The sequence below is a fragment of the Leuresthes tenuis genome, unplaced genomic scaffold (assembly GCF_036924035.1).
Source record: "Leuresthes tenuis unplaced genomic scaffold, fLeuTen1.0.hap1 SCAF_11, whole genome shotgun sequence".
Lineage (NCBI taxonomy): Eukaryota > Metazoa > Chordata > Actinopteri > Atheriniformes > Atherinopsidae > Leuresthes > Leuresthes tenuis.
In genome coordinates, this window is record NW_027325365.1 from 7067264 (window position 1) to 7088215 (window position 20952).

At 36.4% G+C, this 20952-nt stretch overlaps 1 protein-coding gene across 1 annotated transcript; it reads right to left on the bottom strand.

Moving 5' to 3' along the window:
• Positions 1–15220: 15220 nt before the first annotated feature.
• Positions 15221–19978, bottom strand: tmem144b (transmembrane protein 144b). Its single transcript, XM_072396316.1, has 12 exons — positions 19954–19978; positions 19701–19868; positions 19486–19608; positions 18728–18827; positions 18520–18600; positions 18331–18409; positions 18034–18113; positions 17339–17457; positions 17029–17148; positions 16267–16364; positions 15592–15645; positions 15221–15397 (listed from the first exon to the last, which is right to left on the bottom strand). The coding sequence occupies exons 1-12, from the start codon at positions 19976–19978 to the stop codon at positions 15314–15316; spliced, it is 1131 nt and encodes a 376-aa protein (XP_072252417.1). The 3' UTR covers positions 15221–15313.
• Positions 19979–20952: the final 974 nt, after the last annotated feature.

Below are 20952 nucleotides of genomic sequence, written 5' to 3' on the forward strand. Positions count from 1 at the left end.
TTCTGATATCCTAACACTGGGAGCTACAGGGCTTGTAGCCTCAGGGCTGGAGGTCACTCCTAAGCAATAACATTTGAAAATAACATCAAACCCTGAGTGACATCAACTGGTGAAGTTGTGTGAATGACTGTGACTGAGCTACATGAGTTCACAGTCCAAGGTGATAATCATGAACAGGAAAACTCTATACGAAACTCTATACCTTTCACCTCATTTAGTGAATGCACTGGCTGTAAATGCTGAACTGGGCCCGCTCATATCCCCACCATCTTATTCTCAATAAACCAGAGAGCAGTTTTCAAAAAGAGAAACCTAAATTACACAAGGTCACATGTAAGTAGAAGTATCAAATTGTTCATGCATTTACTTTTTTATTGTTTTCAGGTTCCTTGATATATAGCTGCAGTTCTGTATACCAAGGGAAACAGCTTGAGCAAAATAAATGCTTGTTGTTACTTGTGGTGTTTTCTGAATAAATGGTTGGAGCAGGGGAAAACCCAGACACTTTTTGCAAAAAAGAAGATCGCAGACTCATGGACTCCATGGTATTTAGACAGGAATACTGTATGTCTCCAACAAAAAAAAAAGAAATCACTGCTGTTATTTTCAGAGGGGTGCAAATACTATTCAGGTAGTACAAGGCAGCAAAATGAAGTCATGAATATCAGTGCTTTTTATTCTCAGTCAACCAAAATCCCAGTAATGTGCTTGATGATAAGGTGATTCCTGGCTAAAATAATGAAGAATTCTATACTACTATAAATCAGGAATCACCGCAGGCCGGGATATGAGTGATAAGATGAGGTTCTTTAATGAAACATTTACTTTTATAAGTTTCTACCATTCTCATCTCAGAATCCCACTTAATGCAACTCATGGCCGTGGAGTCTATCCCAGATGTCATTGGATAGTAGGAAGGTTAGTCTCCAGTCCAGTCCATCACAGGCCAGAGTCCTACTTTTTTCCTTAGAAAATTCCCTTAAAACATCATCTTTCTCCACCCGCCATGCAATACTTGTTTTCTAATCTACAATGACAATAAAATTCTATAATGTCATTGTATAGTACAAGTAAAGAAATAAAAAAAAATATATATATAATGTACAAAACATTGCCTCGTTTGAATGGGAAAGTTACAACACGATAGTACCGATGAGAGACTCTCACTTAATTTACACATTCCAATGGATCAGTACCTTTGCCACCCTCATTAACTAGTCTGGAAGGAAGGGAGAAGATTTAAATACATTGCAAAATTATGTGAAGAAGTGCATGTGGGTGTAAATGCAATCAGGGAAAATTTTTAGAACACTTTAATGCCATAATGAGACTCTGGCCTTTGGCTTTTCATATAGTAAGGAAATTAAATCAATGTTTTCTTGATTGTAAAACTATATTTGCATGGTAATTACCCTCCTAACTCAACATTACCTCCACATCTCCTTATACAATTTATACAACAAATCTGAAAGAATTTTACATATATTTATCCGCATGATACCACTATGGTCTGTCCATTTGACTAACTTATTACACTTTTTGAGAAGTTTTTCTTTTTATTGTAGCAAGTTCTTTATCTAAATCAACACAAAGTAAAACAACCTCATTCTAATGTTGTAATACGTGGTTTTATTTAATACTGACCATATTTCTGTCACAGAGCTCGGCCCAACACTCATAGAAAGTCACTTCAGATATTTTGCGATTATCCACTGTTTTCAAGCTGATTTCCCAATGAAGCATCTAATAGCTACATTTGTCCACAACAGAAGACATTACAGTTCCCAATAAAGCCTCCCAATATGCCCAACTACCTGATGACATTCTCACTCAACATCTTGCTACATATACCTGTGTGATGATGTTCACACTACAAGCTGTGCTCTGTATGGCATCACATCCATATTCCACAGTGTGCCACGTTCGACACGAACACATGATTTAACCACAAACACTCATAAGGAAGAAAGAGGGGATGATGGATCATTTTAATCTTTGCTCCTATGCAGCACACAATTTTGAGTGTAAAATGCTGTGTAGGATGAGCCTGTTTCTGTACACGTTTACACTGTTCTTTCTTTTTCTTAATTTTATGATTAGGGTTCAAAAGCTACTTACTAACCATTGGCAAGAGAAGTCTTTAATGATGCTCAGGAAAATAGAAACATGAACACGTTGTTGTACTATGTGGTCAAAGGACGACCCAAATACAAACAGCGGGCTGGAGATATGCATATATAGACAAGTTCCCCAAGTGATATGGTCATGTAGGTCATTTGTTCATACGACTCATAATGCTGTCACGTAAAGCACTATGCCAAAAAGCAGCAGAAGGGAAATATAACTCATATGACCAATTCTACTTTAGAGCAAATGTCATTCCTACTTCTTTTGCTGAAGAAGCCACAACAGTTCAATAAGGAAGAAGGAGGCTGTGCAGTCAAACACAGTGCTTTCAATGATTGGCCTTTGTAGCAGGTGAGTTTGAGACTAACGTACTTTCAATAAATAACATGACAAAACTTTACTAAAACTCTTCTATCCCCTCCTGGTTGGGTTTAGATGATAACCTTACTTCAGTAGAGTTAGAAAGCTATAGTGGTTGGGGCTAAAAAAACCCACAACATACCATCATCAATCTTACCTCTCAGATTAAGTAAGCACTTTTTTAAAAGTAATTATTGTTCGTCTCTGCTTGCATAGTTACATTTTAGGGGAAGAGGACAGTTGCAGATTTAGTACAAGGACATGTTAAACAGGACTTGCAAAAGAGCTGCAAAAGGATAATCCAAACAGTTGAAAAAAACATCTAACTTAAATCTAATCAAGGAGCAGACAAACAAGTAGGGATCTGACTTGTAAGTCAGCAGAGATAAAAAAAAAGATAAAGTCTGTTTGTAATTATAGAATTGAGATAAACCAAAATAAAACTGATTTCCTTTTCTTTGCTGCACCTACAAGTGTGTTTGTTTTATTTTTAGGATAGTGTCTTGTCTTTACTGTTGCTCTCATTATCATGCTCTCATTTAGTTTGGGTGCAAACAGTGTTAAAATACAAATAACAAATTAGGAGGGAAATCAAATCATGTACACATGAATATAGTTTTGCACAGATTCCAATCTATAAAAGAACCATTTGAACATAAGGTGTTTATAGTTTTGGAACGCAACATTTCTTCCTTTGGGCGTACACAAAGTTATAGTCATGAAAATCAGGCCTCTGATGTGAAACAAGAACTGGTACCAAAAAACAGAATACTCAGACAAGGATCCATTTCAAAATATAACAAAAAGAAGACCAAACATGAACAACAAAAACAACACAGGAGCTTTGAAAGGCAGTTAAACACGAGATAACCTGGGCCTTCATTGATCAACCTTGTGTAGAAAATATTCTAAATTCTATGTCACAAATCAAATTATTTCCTTCAGTTCAGTTCATTTAAGTTAACATTTATATTGTGCATTTAATGCTTGAGGCAACACAATGTGCTTTACACTAATGAAAACACAAAAAAACATTTGGAGCACACTCACAGAAGCACACAAAAGTACAAATGTGGAAGATGAATATAATTCAAAGAGGACATTCAGACAACATACTGTCTAAAAAAAGAAAGAAAAATGGTGTAACAGACAAAAGAAAAGAATAAAGGCTGCACAAGAAAAGGGAGTGCAGTTAAACTGTCAAATCACTTTAAAAAAAAGAAACACATTGAGAGCATTATTGCAGATGCAACTCTATCCTGTTTGATTTCTGCTTGATTTGTCTAAGGCTTCTAAATGTATTTGGGCTCCAGGAAATTATAGCATCAAACCTAGATGGCATAATCCAGCTCAGTGAGTGGGAAATTCCTGATCTGTCTCTTATGTCACGCTGGAAAATGCTGGTGGCCAAAAACCCACTTCGATATGCACAGGAATAACTTTTGTGCAGTTAGTTTCTCTCTCTGCAACACTGATCGGTATTGATAAGGCACAAATCTAACAGGATCTCTTTTGGAAGGCGGCGTCTGCTCAGAAATCGCTCTGTGCTCTCCCCAAGCAGATCAGTGTGTGCTGTGAAGACATGCTCACAGCAAAGCACAGGGTTTGCATAATCTTTAAATTATCTGTCACAAAACATGCAACTTTAACAGAAAAAGGAGAAGTAATAACGTTTGTAAAAACTCCAAAGCCAAAACTTTAACATCATACGAAGTCATGTGATATGATCAAAAGTGTTTACTAAATTGATTGTGGCATGATTGTTTCTCAAGAACTGCTTTTTTTTGTTTGAGATGTAATAAGCTTTAGTTGAGGAACAGCAGAACTTAAGGCTTTTAAATCTCTTGCTTATCTTCTTCTCCTTGTTTATCCAAATCACAAAAGGCAGACTTATCATTCTGCTGGAGTGGAGCTATCAATTTTCTGGCAAATATTCTTCCTCTTTTCTCCCCTGGTGTGTGTAGTCATGCAGGGAAATTTTCCCTGGAGAGAGAGATAAGATAAGACCCATTCATGAATGAAAGTACCAAGCTTCCAACATAAACATATTTGAAAGAATGTCATTTGCAGGGCAATTACTGCACTGATAAATGGTGAGTTTTACTTTTACTGATCTTATGTCCTTGAAGCTTTTGTGAGGTGTCATGAAAAGCCCTCTACTTGGTGCATCAGTCAGTTGAACTTCTTTTTACAGTGCTCATGCCATACATAAAAATAAATGAATAAATAAACAATTTATCTTTGTAAAGTGTGCACTCTATACAAACAAAAAAAATCATTTCTGAGTAGAAAAATGTCCAAAAACATACATATTAGGTTAATTGGTGTCCTTAAAATTGTCCATAGGAGTGAGTTTGTGTGGTTGTTTGTCTCTGTGTGGCCCTGTGATGGACTGGCGACCTGTCCAGGGTGTACCCCGTCTCTCGCTCGATGACCGCTGGGATAGGCTCCAGCCCCTCCGCGATACGACCGCGGAGGGGCGGAGATGAATCACTGATTTGCTGGTAATTGTGCAAATCCTAACACGAGTTTACATAGGTTCCCATATTATCACTTCATTTTTAGATATTGAGTGCAACCCACTCAAGGTACCTACGACAAGGTACCTTTGAAGTGTGCCCTTGGCTGAGAATCTCTGCTGTAGATCGGTGGATGACTGGGGTTTGACCTTTTCTGGGAAATTATAAAGGAAAACCTGTAATGATGGAACTTCAAGGAGAACTGCTTTAATGACCTTGTGGGTACAGTGGCTGTGACCACTGAGACACCATCAGAAGCTAATTTAGCAGCATCCTAAAGTCTCCAGGTAACTTGAAGAGAATTTCTGTTTTTTCCTATCAACTCTATGAACAAGTAATAAGCCATGACAAATGGTAAAATAATGATGTACATTTGTATTCTAAAACATCTCAAAATTCATGATTTAGGAAATATTCGAATCTTGGAGGCAATACCGAGACCTTAATTCTGCCCTTTAATCACAATTCTGTAAACACCTGTAGAGGAGTAATTGCATTGTTAATCTAAATCCCTCTTTTGAAGTTTGCCCAAAGGTGACCTACAAAAAAACATTCACAGGCCTGCAGTTAAGTGTTATTTGCATAGAGGAAAACTAACCTTGCATGCCAAATTAATTCAACAACATTCATAACATTTCAAGTGTCCCTCCACTGGCTTTGATTAATACTTGATTAAAAAATAAAAAAAACAAAGCAGTAACAATGTAAGCAAAAATTTTCATCTCTGAGGATTCAAGCTTTATTCACTCTACTGCATGTGATGAAAGTTTCATGTGTGATGCTTTTGGACCAAGGACCACATCAGTGATACAAAGCTGTTGTCTATAAATAAAGTGTCTGGGCTGTTTTCACTTTACCTGAAGGTTACAAGAAGAAGTGAGCAGAGCAGCATTTTTGCATCCTATGTGATCTGAGATTTTTTAACATAATAAAAACATGACAAGATAAATGTCTCTTTGAAGTTTCCTCATTTTTTAAATTATTGTTCCTGAAAAGGATGCACTGTGACAATTACTTTGTCGTGCTCTGATAACTGGGCTGGTATTTTCCAAGTGGCTGCATATCAAAATGAAATATTTTATATACAATAAATAATTTGATATTTATATTCTGCTGATATCACTTGCAGTTTTTTCTGATATAATTAAACCACTAAAAAATGCTGTATGACTTTAGAGCTACCGTTTCACCATAAATTTGAGTGCTTGATTTGTGAATATGACCTCTGTTCTGTTAGACACACAGAACCCTTGGTTGTCAGAGGTTGACAGATTTGATATAAGCATTCTGAGCTCAGTTTTTTTCACCATTAAACTTATCAGTCACAATGCTGAAATTTCCTGTGTTAATGCAGACGTTATTTTTTATCCAGCACCAGGCGGCAATCTGTTTGATTTGAAACCAGAGGGAAAGCCTTTGGAGAAAATGTTTATAATTGTATAAAATACGCATTCACATTCTGACACTGACAGTTCAAAATGTGTCATGCAAGATGAAGCGAACGCTTCCTATTAATTATTCATATTGCTTTAAAGCTGATCTAAGCATAAGCATCTTTATTCATGTCAAAGCAACAGCTGTTTCATCCTTGCATTCATTTGATTTGTCTCTTTCACACAAACCTGCTCTTTCACTTCAAATCTGTCATTCCAAAACCTGCCCACCGGCCGTTACTATTCAATTTCAAATTCAAATTTTTAACCCACTCGGAATGGTCCACTAGCATCTTCTCATTTGTTCCTTCTGCACACATTAAAAGGACAGCTGTCAGCACTGTCTCAGCTACACTATATTATCACTCATCCATTCAAATATCTAAATGCAAGTGTTTCAATCACTTCCATGGCTACAGTTGTATAAATTCAAGCACCTAGGCCTGCAGACTGCTTCTACAAACATTTGTGAAAGAATGGGTCCCTCTCAGGAGCTCAGAGAATTCCAGCGTGGTGACGCAATAGGATTCCACCTGTACAACAAGTCCAGTTGTGAAATTTCCTCGCTTCTAAATATTCCACAGTCGACTGTCAGTGGTATTATAACAAAGTGGAAGCGATTGGGAATGACAGCAACTCAGCCACGAAGTGATAGGCCACGTAAAATGATAGAGCAGGGTCAGCGGATGCTAAGGTGCATAGTGCGCAGAGGTTGCCAACTTTCTGCAGAGTCAATCACTACAGACCTCCAAACTTCATGTGGCCTTCAGATTAGCTTAAGAACAGTGTGTAGAGAACTTCATGGAGTATCCATTGCCGAGCAGCTGTATCCAATTCATACATCACCAAGTGCAATGCATCTTTAGGAATTAGAGCAGAGACTGTGAGCCAGGCCTTCTCGTCCAACATCAGTGTCTGACCTCACAAATGCACTTCTGGAAGAATGGTCAAAAATTCCCATAAACACACTCCTAAACCTTGTGGAAAGCTTGCCCAGAAGAGTTGAAGCTGTTATAGCTGCAAAGGGTGGGTCGACGTCATATTAAACCCTATGGATTAAGAATGAGATGTCATTTAAATTCATATGTGTGTAAAGGCAGATGAGCAAATACTTTTGGCACTCAGTTAGCCATGTTCTAGATTTCTTTATTTGTTTGAAAGAGCTCTCTAAGATCTTCAGAAAAAAATGTGATATCTGTTGAAGAGGAGTTTTATTTGAATTATTTGATTTTATTGTCAAGCTATTGTCAGTAAACTAAATCAAAGACTACATTATTGGATGCAAAAAAAAGAACACCAAACTTTAAGAACATAAGTATTCCATAAGTATGGAATCGATGAGTGCCAGAAGTAAAAAAAATCAAAAGACTAACTGTGTAATTAAGAAAATGTGGAAATATAAAGTAAAATAAAAAAAGGATAAAAGAATGTGGAAATACTTTTTCATTAATCTTTTCATGCAATATAATTATTTGTATAATTTCATCATCCATGATTTCGTCCATATTGCTGTGCATTTCTATTCCTTTATTGCTCATAAATGTATGTTTTTAATCCTCTTTATATTTCTTTATTGTAGATTTATACTGTCATTCATTCCTGTTTATATGTCCTATATAATATGTATTAATCATTTTACAGATTCATTCCTATTTGAGGCACTCCTCATTGTTACAGTTACAGTTTTTTTTTTTTACATCAAATGCAAATACAATGCTACAGACTATAAATAAGAGAAGATGAATAGCTTATGGCAATATGGTGATGTGGTGGTTAGAGAGCTTTATTTAGAATGCTTTTTTGTCATTGTGGGCTCACATTCAGCAAAATTTGGAGCACTGCTCCACTTGGTGCATCAAGCAGTCAAAACATTCATTGACTTTAGAAATGAAAAATAAAAATAAATATAAACAAATGGAAGTTAGACTGCCTTGGAAATAAGATAAGATAGCACAAAGGGTAATAAAAGCATAAGCTATATTATTTGACAGAGGCAGTTCATATTACTCCTGGAAGGTTGCTTAGTTTAGTTTCTAAGTTAAAAGTGCTCATGGCTTTAAATAAAATCTGGAAGTGCCCATTTTTACCTGTATTGTCTGCCTGATGGTAAAAGTTCAAACAGATAGTGTACAGGGTGTGTGGGGTCTCTGACAATGTGTGCAACTCTGCGAAGTTAGAGAGCTGGCCATGTCTTCCAAGAAGGAAGTGGCAGCCAGTGATGTTCTGTGCAATTTTCATAACACACTACAGGGCTTCCTGTCTGCAGCTGAGCACCCAGTGTACCACACAGAGATGAAGTATGTCAAGATACTCTCAATGGCAGCATGGTAGAAGGCTACCAACAGTTTTTGGTTCAAGTTTTTTTTTTTCTGAGTAGCCTCAAGAAGTGTAGCCTCTGCTGTGCCTTCCTGACAGCTGTAGTCCATGAGAGGTTGCCGAGTGCCCAAGAATTAGAAGGTGTGAACTTTTCCTTAGCAATGCCTATTCATGAAGATAGGGTGAGATTCAGTGCTCTACTACTTTCTAAAATCAAGGATAATGTTTTAGGTTTTACTGGTATTTTGTGAAAGGTTGCTCACCAAATACTGTTTGGTAAATACTGTTTCATTGTAGGCAGACTCATCTTCCCTTGCTATTAGTCTGACCGCAGTGATACCATTTAGATCTTCATGTGTTGGAGTAGTAGGATTATGTACAATCGTGGGTGTACAGAAGGCACAGTAAGGGGCTCAGTAATCAGCCGTGCGGGGCCCCAGTACTGAGTGTGATGGGGGAGCAGACAAGAGATCAGTTTGACAGTCAGTGAGTGGTTAGTGACAAAGTCATAAATCCAGAACCAGATAGATGGGGGGAGGCCATTGGGAATGATTATCTAAATCCTTCGCCATAGTCTATAACAACATAACAACAGTGTTCTAAATGGCTCATTGCAGTATTTATGGCAATAAATACTGCAATACCTATTTGCCCAGTGTGAAACAGTGTGGGTTGAAGGACAGAGGAAGACTAGCTGTGATGCTGTGTAGCCTCAACCTCTCAAAACACTTACTTGCTCAGGTATGAGAACAACTCAGATGCAGTTGTTTTTGGGGGACAGGGATGATTGTGGATGACTTTAGGCAGGGATAAATGGTGGCAAGGAGACATACAGAGTGTAAAGAGTCTCTGCACACAGATGTGCCAGCATCTTTCTAAGTTCTTAGTTTTAGTACTGTTGCCTCACAGCAAAAAGGTTCCTTGGTTCATTCTTGGTTTGGCTTTTCCGTGTGGAGTTTTCCCCTTGGAGGATTCTCTCCAGATACTATGGCTTCCTCCCACAGTTCAAAAACATGAAATTCTGATTGATCAATGGTTCTAAATTGATATAAAAAGAAACAGAGTGATGCACGGTTGTTTGTCTTACAGTCTGTGTTGCTCTGTGATAAACTGGCAACCTGTTTAGAGTGTATATCCTGCCATTTGTTCGGTGGCTGCTGGAATTGGCTTGAGTCCCCTGAACCCTGAACTGGGTATAGGTATGGAGCATAGATTAATTAATAAATCGCTTATCACATCTATTGCTTGTCATAATACTGTACAATACAGCTTCTCTTAAAATAAAAAAGCCCAACTTCTTAATCTGTTCATATGGTTTATTGCATAATTTGAGACGTGTTTTCCAGCTATACTGTTTAAAGTGGGTTTAACCTGAAACCAGTCACTTGTCTGATGAAATTATAGGCATTCCCTCTACTGAGCAACCCAGTCATAGAACAGAAAGTGAGATCACTTTATTGGCCCACTGTGCGAAACATATCGGTTCATTTACAAAGCTTCAAACATTTTTGCAGTGAAAATGCTTCTGATGTTCAACTCCAATGCAACTAACTCCACTCTACACAACTTGCAACATAATGATGTTGAGAAATTGAGATTGATGCTGCCGATTCTGACAAAAATGCATCTAATAAGGAAGCTAAATATAGTGGGAGGTGTTAGAACATGGTCTTTCATGCAAGAGACCACAAGATTGAGATCTGTTCCACACAATGTTTTCTACGCTCCTTTTATTTGCTTGTATATAGTTGGTAGAAGGAGTTAAAAATACATCGTTAGAATTAGTTATCTTACAAAATACATGAACATATTTTGAAAAGTATAAATGTTAGGAGCAAAACATTGTACTATTCATGGATAGGCTTTATTGTCCTCTAATGTGGTCGATGATCTACACTAAACAAAAGCTTACAGATGTTTCTCACAACTTCAAACCCTGAATTGTGACAATGCTATGCAAGAAATATGAAGAAAATTACCTAATATGTGTTTTCTTATGAGACTGGGTTCAAAGGAGCACTAGGAAAAACTAATGTAAGACTTTCAACATATGTAGAGTGTGTAGAGAAGCAAATATAATATTTTTTTTTATTTTTATGAAAATAACCATAAGGACCAACAACAGACCATTTGTAATACTTTACCTTGAACAGAGAAGCCTTTGAGTTTCTCCTCTGTGTCTTTTTCTTTGTGTGTGTGTGTTTGTGTTTCTATATAAAGTCACTGGTATGACTCACACTGCCCTGCTGAGAGCAGATATAAAAATAAACCAGAGGCTTCTTGCAAAGTGAGGAACCTCTTAGTAACTGGGAATTATGGTGGTGGAAATGTTATTGTTTGGGGTTCCTTACTTACCTTAAGGCTTAGACTTGGAGTCACTGATTCATATGTGAATTTAATATCGTAACACATAATGCTGAGCACAACATGCAACCAACCAATTATTAAATTCAAATTTACAACAGAAATTGGACTTTCAGCTGGATAGTAATCCTTCCCATGCCATCAAATCCACCAAGGAATGGGTCAGAAACTGGAATGGAGAGCTATGCAACACGAATCCAACTGTAATATTGTAGGGATATTTTCAAAATTGCCAGTACAAGCAAGATAACCCTCCAAAACCTTCAAAAAGAATTTTGTATGGAAAATGGTAAAAAAAATACAGAGACATAGCTAAACTATGCTGCAAAAATGTCTACAAGAACTTATTTCTGGAATGGGTTTTACCTTAGACCTATTTGTTAAAACTTAATTCTCTGGATAGAGCTCAAAAGACCCAAAAATCTCACTGAACTTTTTGTAATATAAAAATGGGTGAAAATTCTTTAACTCTAAAGACAGCAAGTTGCAAGACTTGTCTAAGAGGATTTTAACAAAATAACTATGCAGGATGCCACACTTATGTTTCCAAACCTTATAGGTGTGTAATTGATAGTTATTGAGCTTCTCCAAGATAGAAAATAATGTTGTTGGAGAAAATATTAAACTTTTTTTTTTAAATAGTACGAATAGTATTTTTCGTGGTTAGACTTTCGTTGCACAGAAACACCATTTGTGGTTGATGGTATTCAAACCGTTGTTTATTATTATTGAAGCTACAAAGGTTTGTACCCAGCTGAGCTTTAATGTTTGGTGCCTACATGCTCAGCACACTAATTGTGTGTGTAGAAATGGTGACTTAACAAGATGAAATTAGTTAACAAGCTGACAAAGCATTATACTGCTGCTCTGTTTATCCAAGACAAAAGGGATAGGACACTCTCTGGGATAATCCTGTTAAGGAGTATAACCTTATTATGACAAATTGTCTTTTTAACCCAAAGTTTTTCACTCAAAAGTCAGGAAGCGTGGCAAATGATGCTCTACTTTTACCAAAGTTCTGCTTTAATTGAATGCGTCATTTTCCATAGAGGGACCGTAGTTTTTCTACAATACACCTTATAAGACGTTTGTGCTCTGTGAGCTATCATATATTAAGTAAAATTAAGCAAGTAATTCTCTCGTGTGTTAGAGACATGATTGTATCTGACAATCCATAACTGATGTTTTTATTTAACAGCTTAACCTCAGCAAATTGAAAATAATGGCTTCCAAAACTCTCAAGTGTACTATGAATTACATTTTTGCATAATTGGCTGTTTTATTGTTTTCATGCAAAATTGTTTGATTTAACCATCGTGATATCAGATGAATATTTTCATTTTGGACCCATTTTTTTTAAACCAATGCAGGTTACTCATGGTGCTGGACATTTGCAACAGAAAATATGTTTTTTGGAAATTAAGGGAGACAAAACTGCATCAGCACTGCTGTCTCTCTTACAATAATCTGAGTCAAAGTGAATCGCCAAACTCTTAATACATTTCCCAGCAGGATGTTTACTGACAACACATGGTTGTAGTTTTCCAGCAGTATATCTGATCTTTAAAGAGGTTACAGAATCCATTTGAAGTGACTAAAGCATAACTGAAGATCTTGATGAATAGGTTTTGGCACTAAAAGAACTTGGACAAGGTTAGGGAATGATCACAGTATCAAAAAATGTAGTAAGAATGTCTCGTGAATTGAGAGACAAGGATTCAAGGAGTTTTATTTGTCATTTCAGCACATGTTAACATGAGATGGAACGAAATTGGTCTCCTTGGTCCCAGAGCAGCCCAAATGTACAACGATGTTCATTATTCATTTTCAGGCAAAACCATAATTTCTCTATATCACTGTGTTTAGTGATCCATGTGTGGTGACCTGAATATCAGAAAGATACAAACTGGGTTCAGTTTCTGTGACCAGGATTTGACCCATTACTCTCAGGCCAATTATAAAGTGTCAGTCATATAATTGGGCCAAGTCTTTCCCCTCTTTTATTCTTAATAACTAACATTTTTGTCTATCTTACCATAGAAGGCAATCAGATGTCAGAGTGATGAGCTTTACACAACTTCTTAGTGCCTCTTGGGCATAAATGTAAGGCCTCATTAACTGATTTCTCAGAAAATGTTGCCTCTGAACAATCTTGAGTCAGTTACTTAACCATTCCTCACTCATTACATAGGAAAGTAATTTCATAGAAACGGTTTTATTGAAAAGTTATGATTCTTCTAATTAAGAGGTGACTTTTCAATTCATACTTTAGTTTTTCCACTTAACCTGCAAATTCAAATTGAGTTTGAGGATAGTCATGCCAGTTTGTAAATGTCAGGGATTAAGAATATTTTCTGTGAATCTCCAAATTTTCTCAGAACCTCTTAAAGAGCTCATCTACATTCATAATTTGATGAATGACAAAAAAAAGTTTTCATATCATACACAGAAATTTCCCACACTCTTAGTATCTGTGAACTGAGAGATTTTGTTTTCGTTCAGTTTTGAGTGACATGTTGTGCTTTATAAGTTGTTAATCAGTTGGTGTTTTCAAGGGCTTAAAGCAAGCTCAACTTAGTTGCTTTGTGATAAGCTAAGAATCAAACTAAACTGGATATCGACATATAACATGAAATATCTAAATCAGTGCCATACAGGAGTGGTTTCTAGTGTGCTTTATTTTACAATCCCCGTCCTAAATAACTAGTCAGATATGAATTTTTGAGTCACTTGTGAGCTTCAAATTCCCAGGATGTTAAACCTCCACTGAATTCTACTTTGCTTTACTCTCTACTAAATTATGTCAAAGATTTTCATCTTAGACAAGTTGTGAGCAGCAGATGAACACAGTTTGATACTTACAAAACAGTGAAGACGACAAGGGCATGATGTTTGGTTAAAATGTCAGCTACCTCGGTCTTATCCAGGGCCCCTCTGTCATCTCTCATTTCTGTTAGGTTTTGTCTCTTTTCACTGAAGCATAAATGCCAGATAGTCATATCTTCTGGGGTGATCCGAGGACAAAAACAATAGTATTTTCCTCTAATATTTGATAAAGATTAAACAATTTTTTATTTTTTTTTTTTTAAATAATTTATCTTTGGCAAATCACAAATGCATTTAGAAAAACTTGATGCTCAATTATTGTGCATCAGCATTAGATTTTGCCATATATTTTGATATAAATCTTTATATCATTCACAGCATTTGTGTAAGATTAGGGAATGATTGCAGTTTAACACATTCAGATCAAAGTCTTTTAAATATGCCTCCCATGTAAATCTAAAACCCATTTCTTCAGCCTCTGAATAAACTTGCTACATACGAACATGTTTTGAAGGGTTAAATCTTCAGCTTTAATGGCAATTTTATCCAAAATAAAACATTTAAAAAAAAATTATATATATTTACCTTAAGATCAAAGCTACAATCTTAAAGTATTATTGCTTCATAAATGTCACCCCAAACAGGGCCATGGATGCAAACCTGATCTCTGGTGTGAAAGTGGTGCATTTTGTATGCACAGCATCAAACTCAACTGTATCCCCGGCTGAGTCACATGAATTTAATAAACATGAAACTTAGTCAATCAAACCATAAATATTGTCTTTGAGTGCAAAACTGCTAGGAATTACAATGTCGCTCACAAGTCAACGATTAAAAACATTCCACTTGGGAATTTGCCACATTATGCATAGTCAAGATCTAAATGCTACTTTTCCATCCATGCAACTAAACATCCCTGTGCCAACACCACACTGCCAGACACCACAGAATACGAAAATAAATAGATCATTTCAGGCCATTTTATTTAAATAGGAATTACGTTTTTGGGGTAATATTACAGACAAGTGTGAAGTATTCACATAGAAACAAGCATATAGAAAAATATAAATACAACTCTGCAGTATTTCGTTTTCAGTATTTAACAGCCCCTTTAAAAATAACTTAGGAGCAATGTCAGACATGCAGCTTTTTGTTAGCAACAGAACAAAAAGGGGACTCGACCATCACATTTTCAATGACAAATATAGTCTATCAGACCAACTTTCAATCTTCAACATTTTGCCCCTAGATTTAAATAGGATTACACCCCCCCCCTCGTTATAAAACATGGCATTCCAGTTCTCATTCAGTAAAGGAAACTAGGATAGTCTCTATACATCAAGGTTTTCATTTGACTTTTCTGCCCAGTTAGATCTTTGAGAAGGCAGTCAGCAAGGAGCCGGTCACTACCACGCAGGATGCCAAGAAGAATATGGAGCAGTTTGCAAAGCCCTATGCAAGCAGAGTGGGGTGAATTAGTTATTTATATCCGCCATTTGACTGTAACTAACATTTCATTTGTCCAATTTTGTTATCCTGTTAATAGACATGTACATTTACAGCATTTGACAAATACTAGTGCAATTATGAAATGTAAGAACAAGATTGTCTATGTCATTGATCATCACATGCATTTTGATCCAAACCTTAATCTCTTTAAACACCAAGGATCCCCATAGTGCTGCAACCAAACCATAGCCCTACAAAGATGAAAAATAAGCCGTTTATGGATCACAGACCGCTGATTCAAATTATTTACCCTTAATCCATTTTGGCTTTCTTGCAAGGGAAAGCTTTATTGTATACATAAAATAAAGCCTCAGTACCAAAGAGCCAAATTATATTGTGTCTTCAAGATATGTGGAAAATATGTAAACTGTAGGGAGTTGAAGACATTTAGCAGAATTTCATACCATTATGCTGCATGTACTCATATAGTCCAAGTGTGATGATACATTTCTGTAAACTATTGGTCCATTGAGAACAGACTGTCTTAATAGGTCAAGTTGAAGCTAAAGTCTAAAGCTTAGTTAGCAGCGATTTTACTGCATCTAGTTATCCAAGCTGTACGATTAAAGCAAATTGCAACAAATGTATAAAAATAAAAAAATGAAATAATTGGGAGCCATCAATTACAAGAAAAATCTGGTTAGAAACTTAAAGATTATACAAGTGCTTCATTCTGACTTTCAAAACAAAAAAATGCCTCAGCACTGAGCAGTGTAGAAATCTTTAAGGCAAGTGTGTTAAACTTTTTTTTTTTTTGTAGTGTCATTTTCATATCTATACAGCCCAGAAATGTCAAAATGTTATGTACTTACTGCAGTGCCAATAGGATAGGTAATGACAGGAGACAAGTAGTCACAGGCCAGGAACCAGCAGTATGTGCCCATGGTCCACATCAGTCCAGACAAAAGTCCTCCAGAGGAATAAAACAAGTTAAAGTATAGACCAAAGCCAAAAAGCTGAGAGTTCTTATTGCCTGCTTTTTCTAACTTTTGTTCACATCACTTCAGTGAGGTGCCATACTGCATGCCTGGTTTTGGCAGTAAAATAGACATGATTGGTGAGCAAAATGAAGAGTCTTTCTGTCTTCATGGGGGTCAAACTAGAGCTAATATTAGACACTGTGGCCTCTTGGGCACAACAATTATGTGGTTCAGAAATAAATGTTCTGGTGGAAACTAGGAGAAAAGTCCCCAGTTTTTAGACCACCTGACACAGATTGTTGTAGGTGGTGTGGTGCCAAACCAGTTTGACTTTAAAATGGATAAGATACACACTTGCCCTGTCAAAAATGATAGTTTTGTTATGCACATCTCTGAGCCGTTTTACATCTTTCCACGTTTAGTTTGAAAGATATGTACTGCACTGTGGAAGTGAAAGTATCAAGGCAAGAAAATAAATCGGTTTCCCTAAGACTCCAAGTTAAAAAAAAAAAAAATATATATATATATATATATATATATCCTGTTTGTCAATATTGAGGTCCCTTTGTTTGCTTATACCTTAAAAAAGATTAATTGGTTTGATTAAGTTTTTTTTTTAAAGTTCAAAAGGATCATGGCCAAGTGAGTGTTTACCTGGCAGGATGACTCTGGAGTAAACTCTGGGCTTGTTATTCATGACAGCACAATAGATGGCAAAGTACACTGTGCTTGTAACAAAAATGCCTGAGCTCTGTGCATACACATAGTCAGGATCTGTGAAGAGACAAACAGGAATCAATTCTAGTTATTAAACCAGGTTCTCCGGAAGGAATGCCGTTTAATCGACCAACTGTGGAACCATTCTGATCAGAGATTACATTTGAATTTTACCTTCTTTTATTTGCCCCATTAGATAATAGCACATTGAAGGTTCAAAATGAAGAGTTATCAAATGCTGACATACCATAGACACTGGCTCCATAGAACATGCTGTCAGGGCACACCGAATGGCTCTTTATGTAGAGAATGGGTATAAAGCAGGAGCCATACAGCAGGCCGACCATAACAGCAAGTAGACAACCACTGTTGACAGGGGCATAAGATAAAGTAAAGAACTGAATAAAAGATGCATTTTAAGTCTCCTCTGAAACCTTGTTCAATTTGTATGTTAATTTTAACATTTTTCGCAAAGCAGACAGACTGATAAAGTAAAGGGAAATGAGCATACACCTATTCACAACATTTTTAAGAGGTAGATGTACATCAGTACATACAATACCATTCCTATCTAAGCACCAGTGTCCACCAGCATGGCAACTTTTTTTGCATTTAAATGATTACCGTTTCATTGCTTCATTTTGGGTGCCCTAGGTGTTCTTGATGTCGGCATTATAATGCTACAGCAACTCATTTAAAAAGGGAGCTTCATATGTTGTCTTATTTATGAATTTGTCTAATAAGCATTTCTTTTATAAGTTCTAAAAGAATATCTTTTCCCATCTAAAACCAAACCAGCAGGGAACTGGAGAATTTAAATTGTTCAAATTTCAATTGTTCTCGTTCTGTCCTTCATAAAATTAATACATAAAATAAAAATTAAATCAAGATTTTGAATTATTTTTGTGCACAGAACTCCATAAGCTACAGAATAACACTCACATAAATCGTCTATTCTTTGATCCAATGGCATCTATCCAGAAATCACTAGAACATGGTCCATAACTTCCTGAATTTGCGCTCTACAAAAAATAAAGTTAATTTTCAGTGTTTGAATACATATAGGTAAACAAGACGGGGGGTCTCATAAATCAGTTTCAGAAAACAGAAAGAACAAAAAAAAAAATTTCACTGATAAATATTAGTAAATGACAAGTTAACTAATAAAGTGGTTTCACTGAAATTAAATGATGCAAAAAAAGTATGGAGAGAAAAAAAGTCAACTTGTGGTATACTCACTCTGTCAATTAGCAATGGAACAAATTCCACGTCAGGATGAAGCTCTACATCAGATTTAACAAAGAAAAAGATCAAGCCACTGGGAGAAAAAAAAAAAATACGTTATTCAAGATAAAATTCAAAAATCACAAACCATTAGGCTGCAGCTCCTACAAGCAACATTAACACTGGAAATGTGAGAGACATTACCTGAGTAGACACAACCCAGCTCCACAGTAATTTAATATCGGCCTGGAAACAGTCTCAGCACCAATCCCAAACCAGCCAAATCTTTAAGAGAGTCGTATTTTGTTAAACTATGTCATCAAATAAAAACAAGTTACATTGACTACATTACATTGATTTAGAAAAGACAAAAGCATAATCCATCCATAGATTGTATTTAAATTTGACTCACCTTGAACTGGCCCATCCCATCAACATACTGGAGGACCCCCAAATTAACATTCCAAGACCAAGGCCAATTGATTTAACAATAGAGACAACTGCAATATTCCCTGGGAACCACATAGGTAAAGTAGTAAGCAACACGCTGAGGTTTGTGTGAACTGCTTATGTATTTGAGCCCTCTTATGAACACGCTAACATGAACATCTACATTAAATGATTATCTGTCAAACGTTAAATTTGTTTATTGAGCATGTCCTACTTGCTGGAGGTTTTTCTTTCCTGATAAATAAGTGTGAGCACTTAAAAGTTTTAGACCAAGGGAGCATAAAACATTTCTTTTGGTTCAGCCAAAGACAAGGGGGATTGAGCTGAATCATTTTTTCCATATAATTTGACTGAGCTTTCCCCAAAGTCAATGAATTATTAAAGATTTATATCAAGTGTAAAGATTAAATTTGACAGCCCTGGTTATCAGAAATATCACAGTCTCTCATTATACCATTATCAATCAGGGACATACATGTCCAACTATATCAAATTATTCCTGTAATATCTGTAAATCTGTAGCAAAATGTAAAGAATTTATATAGGAACTGAGCCACACAGAGTGTACTAAAAGTAGGTACATTTTCCTCAAAAGAAACAAGCCGGGCTGCCGCGAAAAGGACTCTGGGCTTTGAGCCCATCTGCTGCAACCTATGACACAGTAGTGCAGATAAACAGCAAATAATTGCTTTTGTTTGAAGTTGCCTTTTCATACAATACCTGTAGCCCAGATCACACCTCCAACCATTGCCAGAGGATAGAATTTGGGCGACTGAAGCATCAAGTTTCCAAGCATAGACGCAACCCATATTGCTGCACAGCTTACCCATTGAAAGAACATACCTGTGAAGTAAACAAATGATCAAACCACAACATTTGCACTTCATGTGTAAATTCTCCCCTAACAATAAGAGGCCTAAATATTGAAAGCTTACCATCCCCTGTCTCCATTCTTTTGATAGGAATGACATTGCTGCCATACAACAGTATAGAAACAATGTTTGCAGCCAATCCATAGGCGAAATGAGTCGCATTACTGGAGTTTCTGAAGAGATGCGTTTCCAGTGTGTAAATTTCATGAGTTACACCTTCATCTTTGGAATCTGTACGAGTTTAACATCCGATATTGACGATTCAAAGGACTCACTCAACTCCACATTCATCAAATACCAATTATAGTTAACTTACCTTCAGTGCTGTGACAGCTCACCATTAATAATAACCCCACAAATAAAGTAAGAGCTGAGCAATTTACATTGGGCATGATGAAAAATAATGTTGATTTTTCGTTTGACATTACTACTATTCTTTGTTAAAAACTGCTGGAAGCCGAGTGCGTTTGCAGAGGGGAAAGCATAAAGCGTGCAAGGTGTTGCCAATTATCTAGCTAATCAGCGAACGTGTCGCTTTAAGGCTGCAGAGGAGGACTAAAAAGAAGTAATAAACAAATTAATAAGAAAACAACAACTGTGTTCTGAGAAATTTATTATGTTGCCTTTAAACAGGGCCTACCCTCTAAAATATCAATCTCTAACTTTGTTCAATTACGACTAGGAAGACAACACTTAAACGTCACAACAATAGCCCTATTTTTACGGGGACTTTGTCAGATCAGGAAATGCTTTTTATGGGCTGCTGCGCCCTGCCGTCATTTTCCAACCACACAAGGAAATAAGTGTTTCCTCCTGCCAAATGTCTAAGTGTTCTGTTATATTTATAATGTGTCTCAATTAGGTATCCACAACATGAACATCCTCTACTCAGCTAATCAAGAGAAGTGGAATGGACCACAAGATGTCGCTTAAAGCGCGAAGGGGATGTCAGTGAATGATCAGAATAGTTTTGATGCTTTCAATTAGAAAATTTATTTTTGATAGTTCTCACTTCTGATGTCTGAATTTACCTGTAGTCTGACAGTTAGATAGAGCCTTACATTATAACATTCGAAACTAAGTTGACACCTCTACAATTTCCTCTACAAGACTTATTTCCTTATGGTCTGAAAGATTTAAATGTAAAACTACGGAGAATGCAGTACAAATTTAAGGGTTTTGCTTTATTCACTTTATATTTCTTTTTTATTATTTTCTTTACTGTTTCAAGTTACAAGCTTTTTGGGAATCGATCACTTCATTTCAGGACTAAATTGTGTCATACGAAACACCCACCTCCACAGGTGCTTTTCAA